This window comes from Crocuta crocuta, unplaced genomic scaffold (genome assembly GCF_008692635.1).
Source record: "Crocuta crocuta isolate KB4526 unplaced genomic scaffold, BGI_CrCroc_1.0 scaffold124, whole genome shotgun sequence".
Classification (NCBI taxonomy): Eukaryota; Metazoa; Chordata; class Mammalia; order Carnivora; family Hyaenidae; genus Crocuta; species Crocuta crocuta.
In genome coordinates, this window is record NW_027551573.1 from 7,790,378 (window position 1) to 7,810,227 (window position 19,850).

Consider the following 19,850-nt stretch of genomic DNA (forward strand, 5'->3'; position numbering starts at 1 on the left):
ATGGTATCTGAAAAAAAGCAAGTAGGATAGAGTAGGAAAATGAAATGAGGAAAGGGAGGGGAAACATCTCAACCCAGTAACACAGTGGGGGTAAGGCAGAAAAGCAGGACAAAAAGAAAACACATGAGGCAATAGAAATAAATCTAATTATCAGTAATGATAAATATTAACAGATTAAATCTTCAGTTGAAGTACAAAAATCGCCAAACTAGATTAAGAAAAAAAGATTTCCCACCATATACTGATATAAAGGAGTATACCTAAAACATAACTGACTGAAAAAGAAATACCTAGAAAATACTAACAAAGAAAAGAAAATCTACAAAGAAAATCTATCCATACCATACAAAATAGAACTTAAGGCAAAAGAGTTACTAGGAGTGAAGATAGGTTCTATATAATGACAAATAGTTCAAATCACCTGGAAGATACAACAATTTCAAACTCCAGGTACTTAAAAATTCTAAACTTATATGCAGCAAGTAATTATTTCAAAATTAAAGCAAACACCTACAGATTTAAGAAACCTATCATTGTGTTACAAATTTTAATAGATCTTGTTCAGTAATTAATTGATTTAGAGACTAAAAACTCAGTAATGACACATAAAATTTGTATAGCATAATAAATTAGCTTGATCTAAGGAACATGTAAAATATACATGCAGCGCATGCAGCTACAATTGGAGCCAACACATTCTTTTCAAGTATACACAGAAGATCTCTGTAAGCTAATCACGTACGAGGCCATAAAGTTGGCCTCAACACATGTGAAAGGATTAGTATCATATTCTTTGATCATAAAGCAACTGAATTTTTTTGAAAAATTAATAATGACAAGAGAAGCCACCTAAAAACTTAATATTTTAAAATAGCTCAAGGGTTACCTACAAAAATCGTGAAGGAAATTACAAAATGCTTCAAATTTAATGATAACAAGATAACTGCATAATAAATTTTGTAGAATGTAGGGAAATAGGTACATAGAGTCTATAGCCTTAGATGTTTCACATTAGAAAAACCAAAAATGATTAAACTAATCATTTAAAGTTAACGAGTTAAAAAGAAGAACAATATATCCAAAGAAAGCAAACCAAAGAAAAATAATACAAAAACTGAAATTACTAAAATAGAAAACAAATATCTAGAAAGAATTAAGAAAGCCAAATGATAAGGGTTTTTTTGCAATAGATGAAAGTGAGAAACCTCTAGGAAAAAGCTGTTGGAAGAAAATAAACACAGTTTTTTGGATAAAAACAAGGACACATCTGCAGATGCTGCTGAGATTTAACAGAAAATATGAGATCTTAAGAATAATGTTATGCCAAAAACTTTAAACACAAAGATTCAATGGAAAAAGTCATTAGAAAATAACACTTTCATGGAAGACCCTGACTAGCCAAAGCAATCCTGAAAAGAGCAAAGGCAGAACCATTACACTTCCTGATTGCAAACTATGTGGCAGGGTTATGGCAATCAAAACAGTATGGTACTGGCATAAAAATCAACACACAGACCAAGAAAATAAAAATGGGAGCCCGGAAATAAACCTATGTATATATGGTCAACTAATATTTGACAAGAGCCAAGAATACTCAATGGCGAAGGGGTAGTCTCTTCAATAAATGGTGATGGAGAAACTGGAGAACTCCACGCGGAACAATGAAATTGCATCCCCCTCACAAAGGTGAACTTGAAATAAATCAAAGACTTAAGTGTAACACCTGAAATTGTAAAACTCCCAGAAGAAAACCTAGGAAAAGTTCCTTGACATTGATCTTGGCGGTGATTTCAAGGGCAGGACAAGAGAAACACAGGCTACAAAAGCAAAAAAAAATGAAGACTACACCAAACTAAAAAGCTTCTGCACAGCAAAAGAAACAATCAATAAAAAGGCAACCTACAGAATGGGAGAAAACATTTGAAAATAATATAACTACTAAGGGGTTAATATCCAAAATATGTAAGATTTCATACAAGTCATTAGCAAAGAAATTAACACATGAGTTAAAAATGGGCAGAAGGAGGGTGCCTGGGTGGCTCAGTCGGTTAAGCTTCCGACTTCAGCTCAGGTCACGATCTCACGGTTTGTGGGTTCGAGCCCCGCGTCGGGCTCTGTGCTGACAGCTAGCTCAGAGCCTGGAGCCTGCTTCAGATTCTGTGTCTCTCTGTCTCTCTGACCCACCCCTGTTCACGCTGTCTCTCTCTCTCTCTCTTTCAAAAATAAATAAAACATTTAAAAATAAATAAAATTAAAAAAAATAAAAACAGGCAGAAGAACCGAAGAGTTTTCAAAAAAACATACAAATGGCCAACAAGTGATATGAAAAGGTGCTCAACATCAATAATTATCAGAGAAATGCAAAGTAAAACCCAAGGGACCTGTGGAACGCCATGGCAGGTCAACATGACACTGTGGGAATCTAAGAAGATAGAGAGAGAAAGAGAGAGAATGTCTAAAGAACTACTGGGTGAAACCTTCCCAAATTTGATGAAAGCAATGAACATAAACATCCAAGATGCTCAACAAACACCAAGTAAGATGAATTAAAGAGATTCTGACACTAACACATTAGAATCCAACTTTCAAAAGACAAAGACAGATCTTGAAAGCAGCAAGAGAGAATCAACTTGTCACATACAAGGGATCCTCAATAAAGACATGTGCAGATTTCTCATCAAATACTTTGGAGGTCAGTAGACAATGGGCCAATGTATTAAAGCACTAAAAGGAAAATAATGTGAACCAAGAATCCTATATCTGAAAAACTGTCTTTCAGAAGTGAGGGAGAAATTAAGATAGTCCCAGATAAATAAACACTGAGGGAGTTGGTTTCCATTTCTTCCACTAGAAGAAATACTCAAGGGAGCCCTGCAGGGTGAAATCAAAGCATACCAGACAGTAACCTGAAGGCATATGAAGAAATAAAGATCTCAATAAAGGTAAATACACTAGCAATTATTAAAGCTAGTATTATTGTAACAAGTTTGTAACACTACTTTGTTTTTCACATGCTTTAAGAGATTTAAAAAAAAACCCAATAAGTCTAAAAGCTAGTATTACTGTAACTTTGGTTGGTAACTCTATATTTTGTTTTCTACATAATTTAAGAAACTAATGCATTTATAATATTTAACTAGTTTATGCCTTATGATGTTCAGTGTATAAAGATGAAATTTTGTAATACCAAGAACTGAAAGGGGTGGGGTAGAGCTATAAAGAAGAAGAGTTTTTTTACGTTGTTGAAGTTGAGCTAGTGTAAATTCAAACTAGATCATTAAAATGTATGATGTTAAATGTAATTCTTGTGGTGAACACGAAGAAAATAGCTATAATATATGCAAAAAGAAATTAAAAAGGAACATTTCACTACAAAAATCAACGACACACAAAAAACAATATTAATGCAGGAAATAGGGGCCAAAAAAACCCTATAAAAACAAATATAAAAAACAAATAGCAAAATGATGGAAATAGGTTCTTCCTTATCAGTAATTACTTTAAGTGTAAATGGATTAAACTCTCCCATCAAAAGACAGAAATTTAAAGAATGGATAAACACATGATCCAACTATATGTTGTCTATAATACACTCACTTTAGATCCAAAGGCACAGAAATTAAAAGTGAAAGGTCAGAAATAGATATCCAAAGCAAAAAGTAAGCAAAGGAGAGCAGTGATGGCTATACTAACATCAGACAAAATACACTTTAAATCAAAAAAGATTACAGAGACAAAGAAGAACAATTACATGTTAATGAAAGGCTCAATGCAACAAAATATAACAATTATAAACATTTACATACTAACAGATCAGCAAAGTAGATGAAGCAAAAACTGAGAGAATTGAAGAGAAAAAATAGTTCCACAAACACCATCGGAAGACTTGAATCCCCCACTCTCAGTAATGGATAGAACCAGACAGAAGTAAACAAATGGAGGATTTAAACACAATAAACCAATTAGATATAACAGACATACACCAAACACTCTGCCCAACACCAGTATACACATTCTACTCAGGCTCACATGGAACATTTTCAGGTAGACCATATGTTAGGCCACAAACTCTCAATAGAGTTAAAAAGACAGATATCATATGTAGTAGTATCTTCTCTGACTATAACAGGATGAAACGATCAAACAAGAGAAGTAAAACTGGAAAACTCACCAATTTGTGGGAATTAAATAACACACTTTTAAGCCACCAATGAATCAAAGAAGAAATCACAGGAAAATTGGAAAATTCTTAGAAAACAATGAAAACAAAAACAGCATGCTAGAAGTTAGAAGATGCAGTGAAAGCAGTATTAAGAGGGAAATTTATAGCTATAAATGCTTTCATTGAAAAACAAGAGACCTCAAAGCAACAACGTATCTTTACAACTTAAGGAACTAGAAAATGGAGAACAAACTAAACCCAAAGGCAGCAGAGGAAGAAAATAAGATCAGAGCAGAGATTAACAAAATACAAAATAAACAGAGAAAAGCCATGAAATCAAAAGTTGGATTTTTGAAATGATCAACGAAATTGAGAAAACTTTAACTAGATGGACTAAGAAAAAAGAGAAAATTCAAATTACTACAAGTAGAAATGAAAGTAGGAACATTGCTACTAATTCCACCAAAATAAAAAGGATTAGAAGAGAGTACTATGAACAAAAAGGAAACCCCAAAAATGGGAGAAAATACTTGAAAATCATATATCTGATAATACATTAATATACAGAATATATAAAGAACTCCTAAAACAACAACAACAAAAAACAACCAAACACCCTAATTAAAAAATGGGCAAAGGACTCGAACAGACATATCTGCAAAGAAGATATGCAAATGGCCAATAAATACATGAAAAGATACTCAACATTACTAATCATTAGTAAAATGCAAATCAAAATTACAATGAGATACCATCTTCACACCCATTAAAATGGCTATTATCAAGGTAAACAGAAAATAAATGTTGGCAAAGATATGGAGAAATTGAAAGTCTTGTGCGTTGTTGGTGGGAATGCAAAATGATTCAGCCACTGTGGAAAACCTTATGGTGGTTCCTCAAAAAATCAGAAATAGAACTCCATATAATCCAGCAATCCCACGTCTGGGCATATCCCCAAAAGAACTGAAGGCAGGGTCTCAAAGACATATTTTTACACCCATGTTCATAGGAGCATTATTCTCAATACTCAATAGCTGAACCAAAGAAGCAACTCAAGTGTCTATCAAGAGATAAACGGGTAAACAAATGTGGTGTATACGTATAATGGAATACTATGTAGTCTTAAAAATGAAGGGAATTCTGGGGCAACTGGGTGGTTCATTCGGTTCAACATCCAACTCTTGATTTCAGCTCGGGTCATGATCTCATAGTTTGTGAGATCAAGCCCCCCACATCGGGCTCTGCGCTGACAGCGTGAAGCCTGCTTGGGATTCTCTCTCTCCCTCTCTCTCTGCCTCTCCCTGTCTCTCTCAAAATAAATAAAGAAACTTAAAAAAAATACAGGGAATTCTGACATGTTATGACAAGGATCACCCTTGAGAACATTACACTAAGTGAAGTAAGCCAGTCATAAAAAGGTAAATACTGTATGATTCCACTTACATGAGGTACTCAGAATAATTAAAAACAGAGACAGAAATTAGAATAGTGGTTGCCAGGAGTGCCTGGGGGGCTCAGTCCATTAAGCATCTGACTTCGGCTCAGGTCATGATCTCAAGGTTCGTGGGTTCGAGCCCCGCGTCAGGCTCGGTACTGAAAGCTCAGAGGCTGGAGCCTGTTTCAGATTCTGTGCGTGTCTCTCTCTCTGCCCCTCCCCCACTCGTGTTCTGTCTCTCTCTGTCTCAAATATAAATTTTAAAAAAATTTAAAATAAGAAAAAAAGAATAGTGGTTGCCATAGGCTGCTGGTGACGCTTAGCAACTTACTGTTTAACAGGGACAGAGGTTCAGTTTTACAAGAAGAAAACGGTTACAAAGATGAAAGGTAGTGATGAATGTACCTAATGCCACTGAACTGTATAGTTAAAAATGGTTAACATGGTAAATGTTATGTGCATTTACACCATAAAAAACATTTTAAATTTAAATACATGTAATTTTTAAAATTTATTTTAAATATCTTAAAGTGCATTTTTAAATTTTAAAACATGCACAGATTAGCAAGCTGGACCTAGCAATGTATGAATCATGATGAAGTTAAATTTATATCAGAAATGTTAGGGCTTATTTACTATTAGGAAATTAGATTAAAAGAAAATAAATACAGAATTAGGTCAATAGATAGAAAAGTTTGATAAGCTTCAACATCCAGCCATGATAGAACTCTCAGCAAACAGGGAGCAGTAGGTGACTTCTCAAACCTGATAAATTACAGCCACAACAATAACATCCTTTGGCAAACATCATACTTAGTAGCAAAACACTGAAAGGGCAAGAGCAAGATCAAGGCGGCTGATACCGCCACTTCTATTCAATATGTATTTAAAGGTTTGTAGACCTCGGACAGTAAGATAAGAAACCATTATTTTAAAAATAAAAGATACAAGGATTAGAAAGAAGAGTTAAGCGATTAGTATTTGTGGATGATAAAGACTGGTTACTAACAAGGTAATCTATAGATACACTGGGCATAAAAGATTTTAAGGGGCCCCTGGGTGGCTCAGTTGGTTGAGCATCTGACTTTTGCTCAGGTCATGACCTCGAGGTCAGAGGGTTTGAGCCCTGCATGGGGCTCTGTGCTGACAGCTCAGGGTGTGGAGTCTGCTTCAGATTCTGTGTCTCCCTCTCTCTCTGCCCCTTCCCCTACTCACACTCTGTCTCTCAAAAATGAATAAACATTTAAAAAAAAAACTTGTACACAAATGTTATAGCAGCATTACATACAGCAAAAGATGGAGGGAACTCAAGTGTCCTTCAACAAATGAATAAACAAAACGTGGTACGTCCATACAACAGCAGACTCTTTGGGCATAAAAAGGAAAAAAGTAAGGATACATGCTACACCACGGATGAACCTTGAAAACATTATGTTACATGAAGGAACCAGTCACAAAAGACCACATATTAAATGATTCTACTTATATGAAATGTCCAGAATAGACAAACGTACAGAGAGAGAGTGGATTAGTGGTTGGTTAGGACTGAGGAGGAGGAAGAGATAGTGGAGTAATAGCTAAAAGGTATAGGATTTCTTTGTGAGCTGATGAAAATGCTCTACAAGTTGCTATAGTGATGACTATACATATCTGTAAATATACCAAAATACCCTGAATGGAACAGCTTAAGGGGAGGGAGTTATACAGTATGTGAATTAGATTTCAATACAACTGGTTTTTAAGAGTTGATTGTATTTCTAAATATCCCAACATATTGTTAGAAAGCACATTTTACTTTATAACGTATAAGAATGCATGCAAGAAATGGACAAACATAAAACTTTACAAAAAAGAGATTCAATAAATGAAAGATAATGCGGTGTTCACGTATTAGAAATTTCAATATAATAAAAATGTCAACTCTCCTCAAATTTGAGAAGCCGACTGGTAAATTTACAATGAAGAGGCAAGGGCCAACAAGACCAAGACACTCATGAGAGAGGACAAATGGGGAAATGTCCTCTTCTACCTAGAAGGTTTCTTGTAAAGCGATGATAATGAAGGCCTAAAGGTCTTAGTGTAGAGCCCAGGAAGAGATCCATATATACCGAAGTTGAAACCTGATTTATACGCAGCAAGCAGCAAGCACGGTAGATCAGACTGGGTATGTGACCCTCATGTCCTACACAAAATCAAATCTAGATGGCTTACAGACTCAATGTATCTATGAGCCTTTTAGAAGACAATGTGGAACAGCAGGAAAATTCAGAAGAGCAATGAGGCAAGACTAAGTGCTCATATTAAAACATTTTATAAAGAATCATTAAAACCAGTGTGGGACTGAAGCAGGAGCAGGCAGAATAGAAAGTCCAGAAATACGTCAAAGCATATATGGGAATTGAGTGTGGTAAGAGCGGCAGCTCCAAGGAGCAGGAAAAAGATGAACTTTTAATCAAAGATGTTGGGACAACTGGACAGCTATCTGGCCGGGGGGGGGGTGGGTAGCCTTAACTGGATCCATATGTATCATTATAGATCACATAAAATAAAAATGGATTAAAGATATATATATATACACAATAAAACCACAAGAGCAATGGAAGAAAACATGGGGAAATGCCTGTATAACCTTGGGGTAACCCATAATTCAACTACATAAAAATTTTAAAAGTCTGCATGGCTAAAAACACCTAAAGCAAAGTCAAAAGACATGGCGCTAAGTGACACAAGCCATTTACAAAGGACCAAATACTAAAAGATTCCACTTACATGAAGTATCTAGAATAGGCAAATTCATAAAGACAGAAAGTAAAGAAGTTATCAGAGGCTGAGTTAAGGGAGGAAAGGGGAATTATTTCTTAAGGCATATAGACTTTCTGTTTGAGATGATGGGAAAGGTCTGGAAATAGATAGTGGTTACGGTTTCACTTCATAGTAACTGTATGTAATGTCACTGAACTGCACACTGACACATGGTTAAAATGGTAAATACTGTTATGTTTATCTTACCATAATTTTTAAAAGTGAGGCCAACCAGATAAAAAAAGGTCAAATTACAAATGGGAGTTGGCAAGTAGGAAACACTTACATCTCATATCACAAAAGACTTGGCTTTCCTAACACATAAAAAAGAAATCGGTAAGAAAAAAGGCCAATAATCCAATTGAGAAAAACAAATAAGGTATGAATACACAAGTCACAGAAAGAAATATGCAGATTGCCCTTAATCATATGAAAAGATGCTTAACCCCATTCAAAAGAGAAATGGAAATTAAAACTATACAGAAATATTTTTCACCTCTCAGACTGGGAGACAATTCAACAACTTACTCTCATGGAAAGTCTATAAAAAAAATGTCACCCTCATATTCTGCTGGTAAAAATATCAACTGTTATATACACTGCTTAAGGCAATTTAGTAATATCTGGAACAATACAAAGTGCCTGGACCCTTTCACCAAACAACCCCACTTTTTAGAACTTATCCTATAGATTTGCAAACCATTACTTTGCAATAGTAAAAAGTTAGAAACAATCCAAATATATATCAGTAGGAATCTGGTTAAATAAATACAATAGAAAACTATACAAACAGCTCCAAGAGATAAAGTTAAGAGAATAAAACAAGGTGCAGAATAGTATAAATAGTATGTTTTTTATTTAAAAAGGGAAGGGAAAATATGTACTGATACTGTATTCTAGAAAAATTCTAGAAAAATATACAAGAAACTAATAAAAAGAATTAGCCGTGGGAGGCAAGGGCTGAAGTGAGCACACACCCGAAGTGGAGGAGATAAGAATGGAAATGAGATGTTTTACTGTGCTTTATTATTTTGATTTGAGATATATTAATATTTTTCTTATTAGAAGTTATTTTAGTAACCTCATAAGCGTTTCTAGTTCAAGGGTATATGCATTAGTCAAAACGCAAGTGATACAACATGTATTTCATTACATGCATGTCTTTTACCTCAAAAGGAAAAAAACCCAAACTTCCCTCTAGTTAACTCTATGTGCTTGAGGAAGTATATTGTGTCTATAACTTACTCTGAAATGCATACAAAAGTAATATGAGTCACTGCATGGGTAGAAGGATGGAGATCTGAAACAGCAAGTACAATAAAATGTACACTGTAGAATCTAGGCGGTAGATATAGGATTTAGTCTAAAATTCAAGAAAAGCCAAGTCTGTCAGACATAACAAAATTAAAATAAAGCCATTATTTGAATCACATACCCTCCATTTAAATGAATGTGCTCTTGCTATAAAGCTAAAAGCTAAAACAGAAAGCATTTCCTAACTGAGCAAAACAAGCATTTATTACTTGCCAAGATAACAAGGAACAGGAAGGGCAAACAGAGCAGGCTAGAAGGAATCCTAAGGATCATCTAGTAATAGCCCCTTCATTTAAAAAAAAAAAAAATTTACTGAGGACCTGAAATGACCTGTGGGAAACTCAAAAGTGTTCTGCATCAAAATTAGGAAGAAGGAAAAAACACTGGAAGCAGAAAAATCCTTTTGTTTGGTTATGATCTCTGTAAAATTCAGCTTTTATAGAATTAGAGACAAAATACATTTCCATGGAAACAATATCCCCAAGTATCCATCTGAGGCTGAGAAGTTTGCTTTTCTATGCAAGCCTTCACATCCAAAGTGTATACACAAAGATGTGGGGGGTGAGGAGGTACTGAAAAGAGTCTGCTTTTTAATCAGACTGGTCTGGATTTGAGTTCTGGCTCTACCACTTACTTGATCCTAGCTAATCTCAGCCCTAGCTAAACTCCAGTTTTTTACTGGCAAAATGGGGAATAACTAAGACCTTATAAATTTGTGGGGCTCCTGGGTGGCTCAGTCAGGTAAGCGTCTGACTTCAGCTCAGGTCATGATCTCGAGGTTGGTGTGTTCCAGCCCCGCATCGGGCTCTGTGCTGACAGCTCAGAGCCTGGAGCCTGCTTCGGATTCTGTGTCTCCCTCTCTCTCTGCCCTTCCCCCACTCGCCCGTGTGCGCACATGTGAGCTCTCTCTCTCTCAAAAATAAATAAACATTTTTTAAAAAGTTAAACACAAAAAAAGAACTTATAAATTTGTCAAGAATGTAAGGTACAAGTCATCTAATTCATGGATGCATACATTGGTGGCTACTGAATGTAGGTTTTCTGACATTTATTCATAGCTGCATAATGACCAATTAAAAGCACCACCTCTGAATGCCTCTGTCAGTTTCATGATTAAGGTACTGTCAGCCGACTAGCCTGTAACTGGACTCTGCTAAGAGCAGGGGAAAGGTGGTGTTGATTTTTGCCATCAATAGGAATTTATCAATTAGTTGATAGCAGCCATTAGGTGCTACTTGTTTGCAGTGAAGTAAAAGGTTGCTTAATGTTTTTTGTTGTTATTTTGTTTTAAGGTGTAAAGTTGGGTGATCTGACTCTAGAGTCATGAATCCTGATCAATTACAGCATCTCAAAACTGAAAGAAATCTCAAAGGGCATGCAGCAAGACATGACCAACTTCTGCTTACAGGCTTCTAGTTTAAACCAGGCTCTTATTCAAACAGGTAGCAGTTGATTCATTTTCTGACTCTTCCAGTGATCAGAAAGGGCTTTTCCCCCACTCAGAATAAACAGGTAATGAAAAGTTCATGATAATGTATAAATGCCACCCCACAACCATATGCTTTTGAAAATAGAAGTCTTTAAGCATTATTTTCATTTAGAGATAAGAAAGGATATTCTATTTAATAACAGTCCATAGTACAAGAAGCCAAGGTCCAAAAATGCATCTTGAAGCTTCTACTTACATCCTCATAACAAAATACATCTTAGGACCCCTGCCTCATTAATACATAAAAACACAAAGAAAACATACCTGGGAGGATATCATTGATATGCAAGAGAATTGTACTTTCAACACTTGCAAAACTACAAAGCTGCACCCCATCAAATCTTCCATCCCAGTTGCCAATAGGATTATCCTAGAAATTAAGTAATACAGTATTAAACCCTTCTCAATAAAATGTGAATATGAAAATCTATATTTTCCAGAAAAGGATCTCCCAAAAGATTTTACATTGGCAAATTGTGACTATTTTTCCTAAAAGAAAAAAGAATATATCAGAAATAACTGCCATGGTAATCAAGTGTTTGGTTTGTTTTTGCATATTTTTCGGTTTTGTTTTGGTAAAAATGAGATCCAAGAATAATCAAGGGATAGTAAGCCCATAGGTGAGCAAGGAATTAAAAGGATTCCTCATACTTTACTAGACAACAAATGCTAGTCTCCATAACGCCCATCTGCATAGGTAGATTCATTAATAATACATTGTTTCACCCAGAAATCTGCCCCTGAGTAAGCCTACCTTGTTCTAATCACTCCTACATTCCCTGAGCACTTAAATATTCTATTTGAACCCCCGTATGCATTTCTGTACACAGAAAATCTATTTTTTATTGTTCTCTTGACATTTTGTGGATATGTAAAAATGCCCTCCGAAATAGAGTTTTTCACTTAATTATTTTAAATTCCAATGCAGCCCCAAGCAGTATAGTGCTGTTCATGGAGCCAGGTTAAGAGACAGACCAGCCGGTCACCTGCCCTGAGCACCAATGTGTACAACATGCTGTCACTAAAAATAGATGGAGATGAAGAATACTGCATTTTCCAGAACTTTCCTTTCCAGGAGCGCACTAGAGGGGTTTGGAATGCACACTTGTACAAGCCAACTAAAGGATAGACGGAGGCAGGGGAAAGCTAGTGGGGCAAAGACAGTCTGGCAGGATGACCCCCAGACCGCCATCTATACTAGCAAAATGCTATGAAGAGAACTGAGGGGGGGAACTTTTCAAAATAAAGAAAAACAAGATATCATGGATCATATTTGGGTGAAGGGTTTTTTCTGTGTACTGGTCAGCTATCATAGCGCTAACTTAAGACTGAAACATTATTCCAGTTTATTCAAGTTGGAAAAACGAGTAAACGGAACTCTATATCTAGACTCCTGTCCCACGTGAATATTCCCTTACAAAAGATAAATTAGATGTTTTTTAAGTTACCTTAATTTTAAACATTCAAAGTGCTTAATTTGTACCTAAATGGGTTATGACACTAACAGGTGTACCCGCAAAGGTCGTCTACTCCAAAAGTTTCTTACCATGTCCACGCCAACAAAATATCCTAAGCTTTCCTTCCCAGGCAGGACATCACAGAATATAACTGTGCCAGACTCTATCGTCTCTCCGAGCTTCAAAGAAACTCGGGAGTTTATCTGCAGTGGGGGGAGCTCCATCTGCACCGTGTCCCCTGGGCCTGCGTAATCGCTCTCCAGGCCATGGTCATCCTCCTCTAGGGTCTCCAGCTTGTCCAACGCCACAAATACTCCACAGTCTTCATCACACTGGAAGAGCTGCTTCCCTTGATATATCCCGTCAGTGAAACCTTGGCCACGGCCTTCTTCCTAGTTTTCAAGGGAAAGGGAAAGGAGGGAAAATGACTGATAGGTAGATAGAGAGATACAGTAAGATGACCCATAAGAAAAAAAAGATCCACTCCGGGGACTTCGGGGAAATCTCTGGGAAGATTCTAAATGATACATACAAGAAATGTAATTATGAGCAATTGCTGGTGAATTTTGAATGTCTAAGAAAAAAATAAAGAAGCTGTATCTGATGCTGAAATATAATTAATTAATTAATTTAAAGTCATCATTCCACTGTGAGAGAGCTGGGCTAGAGTCTACATTTTTTTAAAATTTTTTCTATGTCTTTTGTTTTATTTTGAGAGACAAAGACAGAGAGCGAGTGGGGGAGGGGCAGAGGGAGAGGGAGACACAGAATCCAAAGCAGGCTCCAGGCTCTGAGCTGTCAGCACAGAGCCTGACGCGGGGCTCGAACCCAGGGACTATGACCTCATGCCTTGAGCCAAAGTCAGACGCTTAACCGACTAAGCCACCCAGGCGCCCCTAGAGTCTACGTTTCAATCTGAACAATACTTTTGTCATAAAAAGAAAAATTTACTTTCAAACAACGGTAACGTTAGCTCCATTTACTGAGTGCTTACTGTGTGCCGGCCACCGCGCTAAGTCTTGAATCAGGGTATCACGGAAACACTTCACACTGTGTACTAGTTTCACTGTTTTACACGTGAGGAAGCAACTTCAGAGAAGTAGCCTGGTTAAGTAACCAGGAAACCCAACTGGTAAATAGTATAGCTGGGATTCAAGCTCTGATTGTTTTACAATCGGCTGCCTTAAAACCTTTAGAATCACGAAATTCTATATGCAAGAATGTAAAACATGGAACTGACCTTTCAGTTCTTGAGAGTGAATGTTAGTTGTGGAAATGAATCACAGAATTTCTTGGTTCTCTCTTCGGTAGAAATAAACTCCCGGGTAATTTTCACATATATTATCAGGGACAACTCTAAGCCACTATAAATTGCTACGCCCTGTTTTTTTAAAAACCTTGTGTCGAAGTTTCATTAACTGAATGGCACACACTGAGAAAAACTGCAAGACCTACCAATGCTGTGGTCACGAGATAATTCATAATTCTGTGAGATGGTTAATTCAATTATAATCAGTAGAATACACTTTTAACATAGACAATGTTAAAACTTCTAATGTGTATTTCTTACTACATTATGTCGTTTTTAAACAGTTTTCCAGTTTTCAATGCATCATCTTTACAGTATCTCAATTTATCATTAGAAAGTAAATCCTAAGAATTATGAATATTAAAAAACTATGGGAGATTTCTGGGAAAACTTGTGTTGTATTTCATTCAAAGGGGTAAAGAAAAACATGTGTGCAAAGAAATATACACAGAAATACACACACACACACACACACACAAGATCACTAAAAAGGTTTATCAAACTTACCAGTAATTCTACTCCAAAGAATATTCCCGACACTGTCCTCTCTGCTAATAAGGGTCCTCTGAAGCGCACAACTCCAGGAAATTTTTCTTCCCCGGATCTCAGCTGTACTTTCACAGGGCAGCCCACATCTATCTGGAGGCCTTTACTTAGTCTGTTTCTGTTTTTAAACAGGCTGAACCTCTCTTCACAATTGGTAATGGCCAAAAGCAACTCTGTGAATTTCTCATTTATTTCTACAACATCTCTTTCATCGACAAAGAGAACTGCATGTGGTTGCTCGAGGATTTTTAATCCAATCTGATTTTTCTTGCCTTTTGCAGACGGAATCCTCGAGTGCCCCACCGAGCGATCTTGGATATACTGTCCTATACTCCCCTTGGGTACTTTAAGGAGCTTCTGTGTTTGTTTGTCTGTGACACTGCATTCTTGAAGAAGCAAATAAAAAATCCGCTCTTCCCAGTAGGGTGAAGTAACTTTTTCTTGGCTCCATAAGCCTGAACTCATTGTGATACGAACTCCAAAACATTAACTCAAAAAAAAGGGAACTACTAAGTTTGTAGGAAAACCACAAAAGATAAATTCACTGGCAGTCCCAAAGCACGTTTTTAGCAATTTGGTGTCCATGCTGTAACAAGACAGCAAAGCAAAATGCCTGGGGGACAAGCAAAAAGAGACTTTACACTTTATTCTACATGAGCTAAAATCAAGGTCAAAGACTTACTTATCAAATGAGGTCAAACCTCATTTGATTACTAAGAGCACACACATAAATGCAACACTTCCAAAAGTACCTGACGAGGTTAAAAGACATACATTACTTGCAGCTACTGTAATCGTGTGTCCTTAATTAAGGAGGTCCAATTGTAAAGTATCTTCAAACGCAAAACAATATTTGTTTCCAAGGCAATGAAATTTATAAAATCAGATTCTAGTAAAAGATCACCTTATACACATATTTAAACATATACATGCATTTCTCAGCTTTAAAATGTAGCATTTTTAATAGACCATGCCTAACCTAAATGAGTTAGCTGCTGCATTTCAGCAAAACAGACATAAATCAAAAAGATTATTATTTCTGTACATGTGGTTTAAGTGAAAAGTTTCCCATCATAATTATTAGGCTGAACATCTTTTATCAAAAAAATATGAATCATGTCCTGAAACTTTAACCACGATTAATTTATCTATGCTCCCTATTTTGATAATGGATCATTTATTTGCTCTCTGATTCAGTTTCATTCCTTTCACTATGTACATTTTGTCCTTAGACAGGCAAATATTAAGCATATTAATCAGAGCCATCATTTAATTTCTCATAATCTCAAATATCAGATTTTTTAAAATTTTTATTTATTTATTTCTGAGAGAGAGAGAGAGAGACAGTGTGAACAGGGGAGGGTCAGAGAGAGAGGGAGACACAGAATCTGAAACAGGCTACAGGCTCTGAGCTGGCAATCAGCACAGAACCCGACGCAGGGCTCGAACCCACGAACCATGAGATCATGACCTGAGCCGAAGTCAGACGCTTAACCGACTGAGCCACCCAGGAGCCCCTCAAATATCAGACATTGTAAATCTGATGTCTTTAAAAATCAATTTCACAGCTATTAAAATGTGGGACTACATAACAAGGAATATAACTGCAGGAGAGTAACAAATACCACAATTTTAACTATGTTATACTAGAAAGAAATATAAAAAAGACTATTTCCAGTTTCAAATTCTCATTAAAAATTTTTACAAAACTAATCTTTCACAATTAAAACAGCCTTCTCAACCCTACCATAACTGATGGTTAAAAACTATGCAATTTCATCCAATCAAATTAAGAATTCATTATTTTAACTAATTATCTTACTGGAAAAAAAACTTTTACGTATTCTCTGTGACATGAGTGTGGCTATTTGGTTTCTAAATACAGTTACTTATCCGTCCTTCTTTGAGGTGGAAGTATCCATTTCCATTCTGAGTAAACAGCAGCAGTCGATTGCACTATCATATTTACCTATTTAATTCTTGGAGTTTAAAAATAAATACTCCTCAAAGTAAAGAACCAAACTTTCCGTTTAATAATTTAGCTTAATAATGAAATAACCTGTCAAGGATCTATACAAGGAATGCATCATTAGATAATGAGGTGCTCTCTAAGGATAAAGTTTCTTAAAAGTCTGTCCCTCTGCAACCCAGAATGAGACGTGTAAATTACTCAAGACCAGAGAAAGAGTTTGGCATCCTTTTAAACCAATATTCTTGAAATAGCTGCGCAACATTTAGTAAAAGCAAGGGCAGAGCTGGCGTAAAGTGGTTCTCTCTCTCTCTTTTTTTTTTTTTTATTTTTTTTACAATGTGTTTGTCTTAATTCCACTTGAGGGCACTGTCTACCTCAGCAGGAACAGAATCAATTTATATTTGCCACTTACATAAGACACCTGTGGAAACCCCTATCTTGGCACCGTTCAAACCGAACCCCTCCTGAACGCTACTCCAACAGAAACCCAAACCCTTCATTTGGCTGTAGTCCTTCAGAGTACCAAAATGAAGTATTTGTTATTTCTGACTAAAAGTCTTCTCAAAGATCAACACGGAGATATTCTTTTCTGCATCACTGAGTTAGCAACGTGAATATAAAGTTGTCACGTGACTCTCCATATACAAAGATGTCTGTCACTTTGTTAAAAGGCCTTGTGAGTTCTTGGGTCAGCTTTTTATGGATTTACAGTCCCTGATTCTCCCTTGCAATCAGCCATTTTCTGTGGTTCCTTCCTACGGTGTGCGTTTGGCTCATTTTATGGCCTTGTTGCTTTCCAACTTACTGCTTCTAATCAGTTCTGAGGAGCCAGAGGATGAAATACGTTTGCGTGCTTAAAAAAAGCAACAAGAATAAACAATAAAAGAGGTATCCATGAATTCTGAACGGCCTCTTAGGAATTAAGCACAGAGGCATTTCTGCAAAGACATCGTTTGGGTTACTCCCAGAAGGATGAGGGGGCCAAAAAGCAACTTCTGAAAAAGTGTGTTGTTTTGCTCTCCTCATAAATGCATTTAAATATTTTTGGCCAAAATTGCTTTTGAAAGTATGGTAACCCTACTTAGAAAGGAAATTACTTTTTAAAATTCCTAAAATCTATGCCTTCAAATATTAAAATTAAGAACCTCCTTGAATCTTAATATCATATACCCACCATCCCTACCCTATCGGCTCTCCAGCTTAATGAGTCATGCCATGATTTAAAATAAAACCCACCAGTGGGTAATGAAATATCACCAAGACAAACTGAAATTACTATACGTAATGCATTAGGACACTACGTTTTAAATGAATTTGATTACAGAAGTGTTTTATGCAAGTCATTTAAGAGAGAGTCCGCAGTAATATTTAATATAACTACTTTGGTTTATAAAAAGGTGGAAGTCACTTTAACAACAGTTATTAAGAACCATATATTACAGGGAACACACAAGAAGAGCTTTCCTCTAACCTGCGTTAGCACAAGTGCGAGTGGGCTTAAACCCGATAGAAGCAGGGGTCACGTCAGACAAGTAGAGCAGCCAAGGCAAAAGTTCATAAAATATTGAAAAGGCATTATCCAAAAATAAAAAGGCCGTGGCCTTTCCTCTTTTCAGAAAGCACACTTTAGATTAAAGAACAGCCATAGGAAACACAGATTCTCTTCGTTGCCACTGATAGAGAAAGCTGAATGGGGAACGGACTCGAGAGCTATACGAGATACTAAATTTAATGACTGTTAATATCCCAGCATACTGGCACTGCAGCAGAAACAGGTAAATAAAGAGACTTTCCTCCACCGTAGAAAGGAATATTATGACCACATTCTTCTTTCACCGGGATATGCAGAATAGTTAAATCACCCTATTCTATTAAAATACCCTAATAGTTAAATAGTTTTAAGCACCCAAGCAGTAAAAACTAAAGGCTACACAGGAAAGATGTAAAAGACAATGTCAATGGGTTATCAATCTAGGTTTGCTGGTCTGTTGAGTATTTTCGTGCACTCAGCACAGTGTGAGATACTGAGAAATATGGCAGATTAAAGATACGATAACTGCCCTACTTTGTGTTCTCTTTACTACCTTTCAGGTCTAATTGGTTTAAAATTGCCTCTAATCGTATACTTCACTGTGAGTGTAAATATATCACAAATGATTCATCTAAATGCCATCGTACTTATTTCAGGCTGGGAAATTGAGCGATTATGAACATCCTGATAATTACTCTAAGTACTGAATGAAGATTACCAAAGAGGTGGAGTGCAAGGACGTATTTAACTCTAAACCATATTGAACAGAGGAAGGCCTTTCTTTTAACGGCATTCCAGATGAGCCAATGGTTCAGGGTCACAAAGATTTGAAAATGTTTTCTGGTTACCTGAGCTTGTTGAGGGTCTGGATTCTAAATAAATCAGAGTCTAATTGTGTTAAAATAAAGTCATTAAATCAAGATGAAGGTTGAAAAGGCACAAATATTTATCAGTTTCCTATCAATGGAATGAAATGATGGTCAAGAAATACATTTTCTATGAAAAGGTTAAAGGTCACAATTACCACGTTCTCAAAGAGAGTATACGGTACAAATGAACACCATCAGCTGCTCACCATTGACAATTGTTGTCTAGAAAACACAATGTCTTTTTAACTCCCAAGCTATCAGGTTATACTGTTCAAAGAGCCTCACTGAAGAAAACAAAGACAGATCTAACTCAAGAAAGTTTCCCATCTTCTCAAATATCCTGACTTGCTCTAAAAACCATAGCAGGTTCTCTAAGTCAGAATAAAACTTAACAATACTTAAATACTGTGCCTAATTATGAATGGCGAAGGGATAGGAAAGTTAGCATGACTACCAAAGAAAACAGGACACATGGGACTTTTTCCAAAGCTTCTAGATAGCTATAATAATCACCATTTTAAGAAAGGATATCTCTCACTAAAAGAACAAGTTGTTACTGTTATCCTACTAAATGGCTGAAAAACTGAGACTCCATGAGCAGAAGACAGAGTCTTTATTTTTATTTTATTTTTCCTCACGTGTTAACTTGTGACCCAAGCACACTAGGATTCAGTCCCTAAAACAGGCAGGACTTATAAAGTAAAAAAAAAAAAAAAAAAAAAGCCTAGCTCCGGCATCTGTAGACATATGAACAAGGAACCCAGCGGTCACACTAGAGTTAAACCTGGCCATGACACTTCCAAACTGTGAATTCCCCAAGTCCTGTATCTTTGTCTTTCTGTGCCTGACATGTGACGGGCATTCCGTAGACGTGAAATGAACACACAGTTTGGTTAAGTCAGGTGCAAAAGTGAAAACCAAAATTCCATTTCCTCATCCTCATCGTTTAAGTGATAAACGCCTC

At 36.3% G+C, this 19,850-nt stretch overlaps 1 protein-coding gene across 3 annotated transcripts in view; it reads right to left on the reverse strand.

The window, feature by feature from the left end:
• Positions 1-19,850, reverse strand: part of CYLD (CYLD lysine 63 deubiquitinase) — a 68,994-nt gene that overhangs the window by 47,370 nt on the left and 1,774 nt on the right. For all 3 annotated transcript variants that reach the window (XM_077751366.1, XM_077751367.1, XM_077751365.1), the window contains 3 exons: positions 14,476-15,127; positions 12,749-13,051; positions 11,467-11,572 (listed from right to left, as the gene is read on the reverse strand). In XM_077751366.1, coding sequence (XP_077607492.1) covers positions 11,467-11,572; positions 12,749-13,051; positions 14,476-14,979 — 913 coding nt within the window. In that variant the 5' untranslated portion in view covers positions 14,980-15,127. The remainder of the gene's footprint in view (positions 1-11,466; positions 11,573-12,748; positions 13,052-14,475; positions 15,128-19,850) is intronic.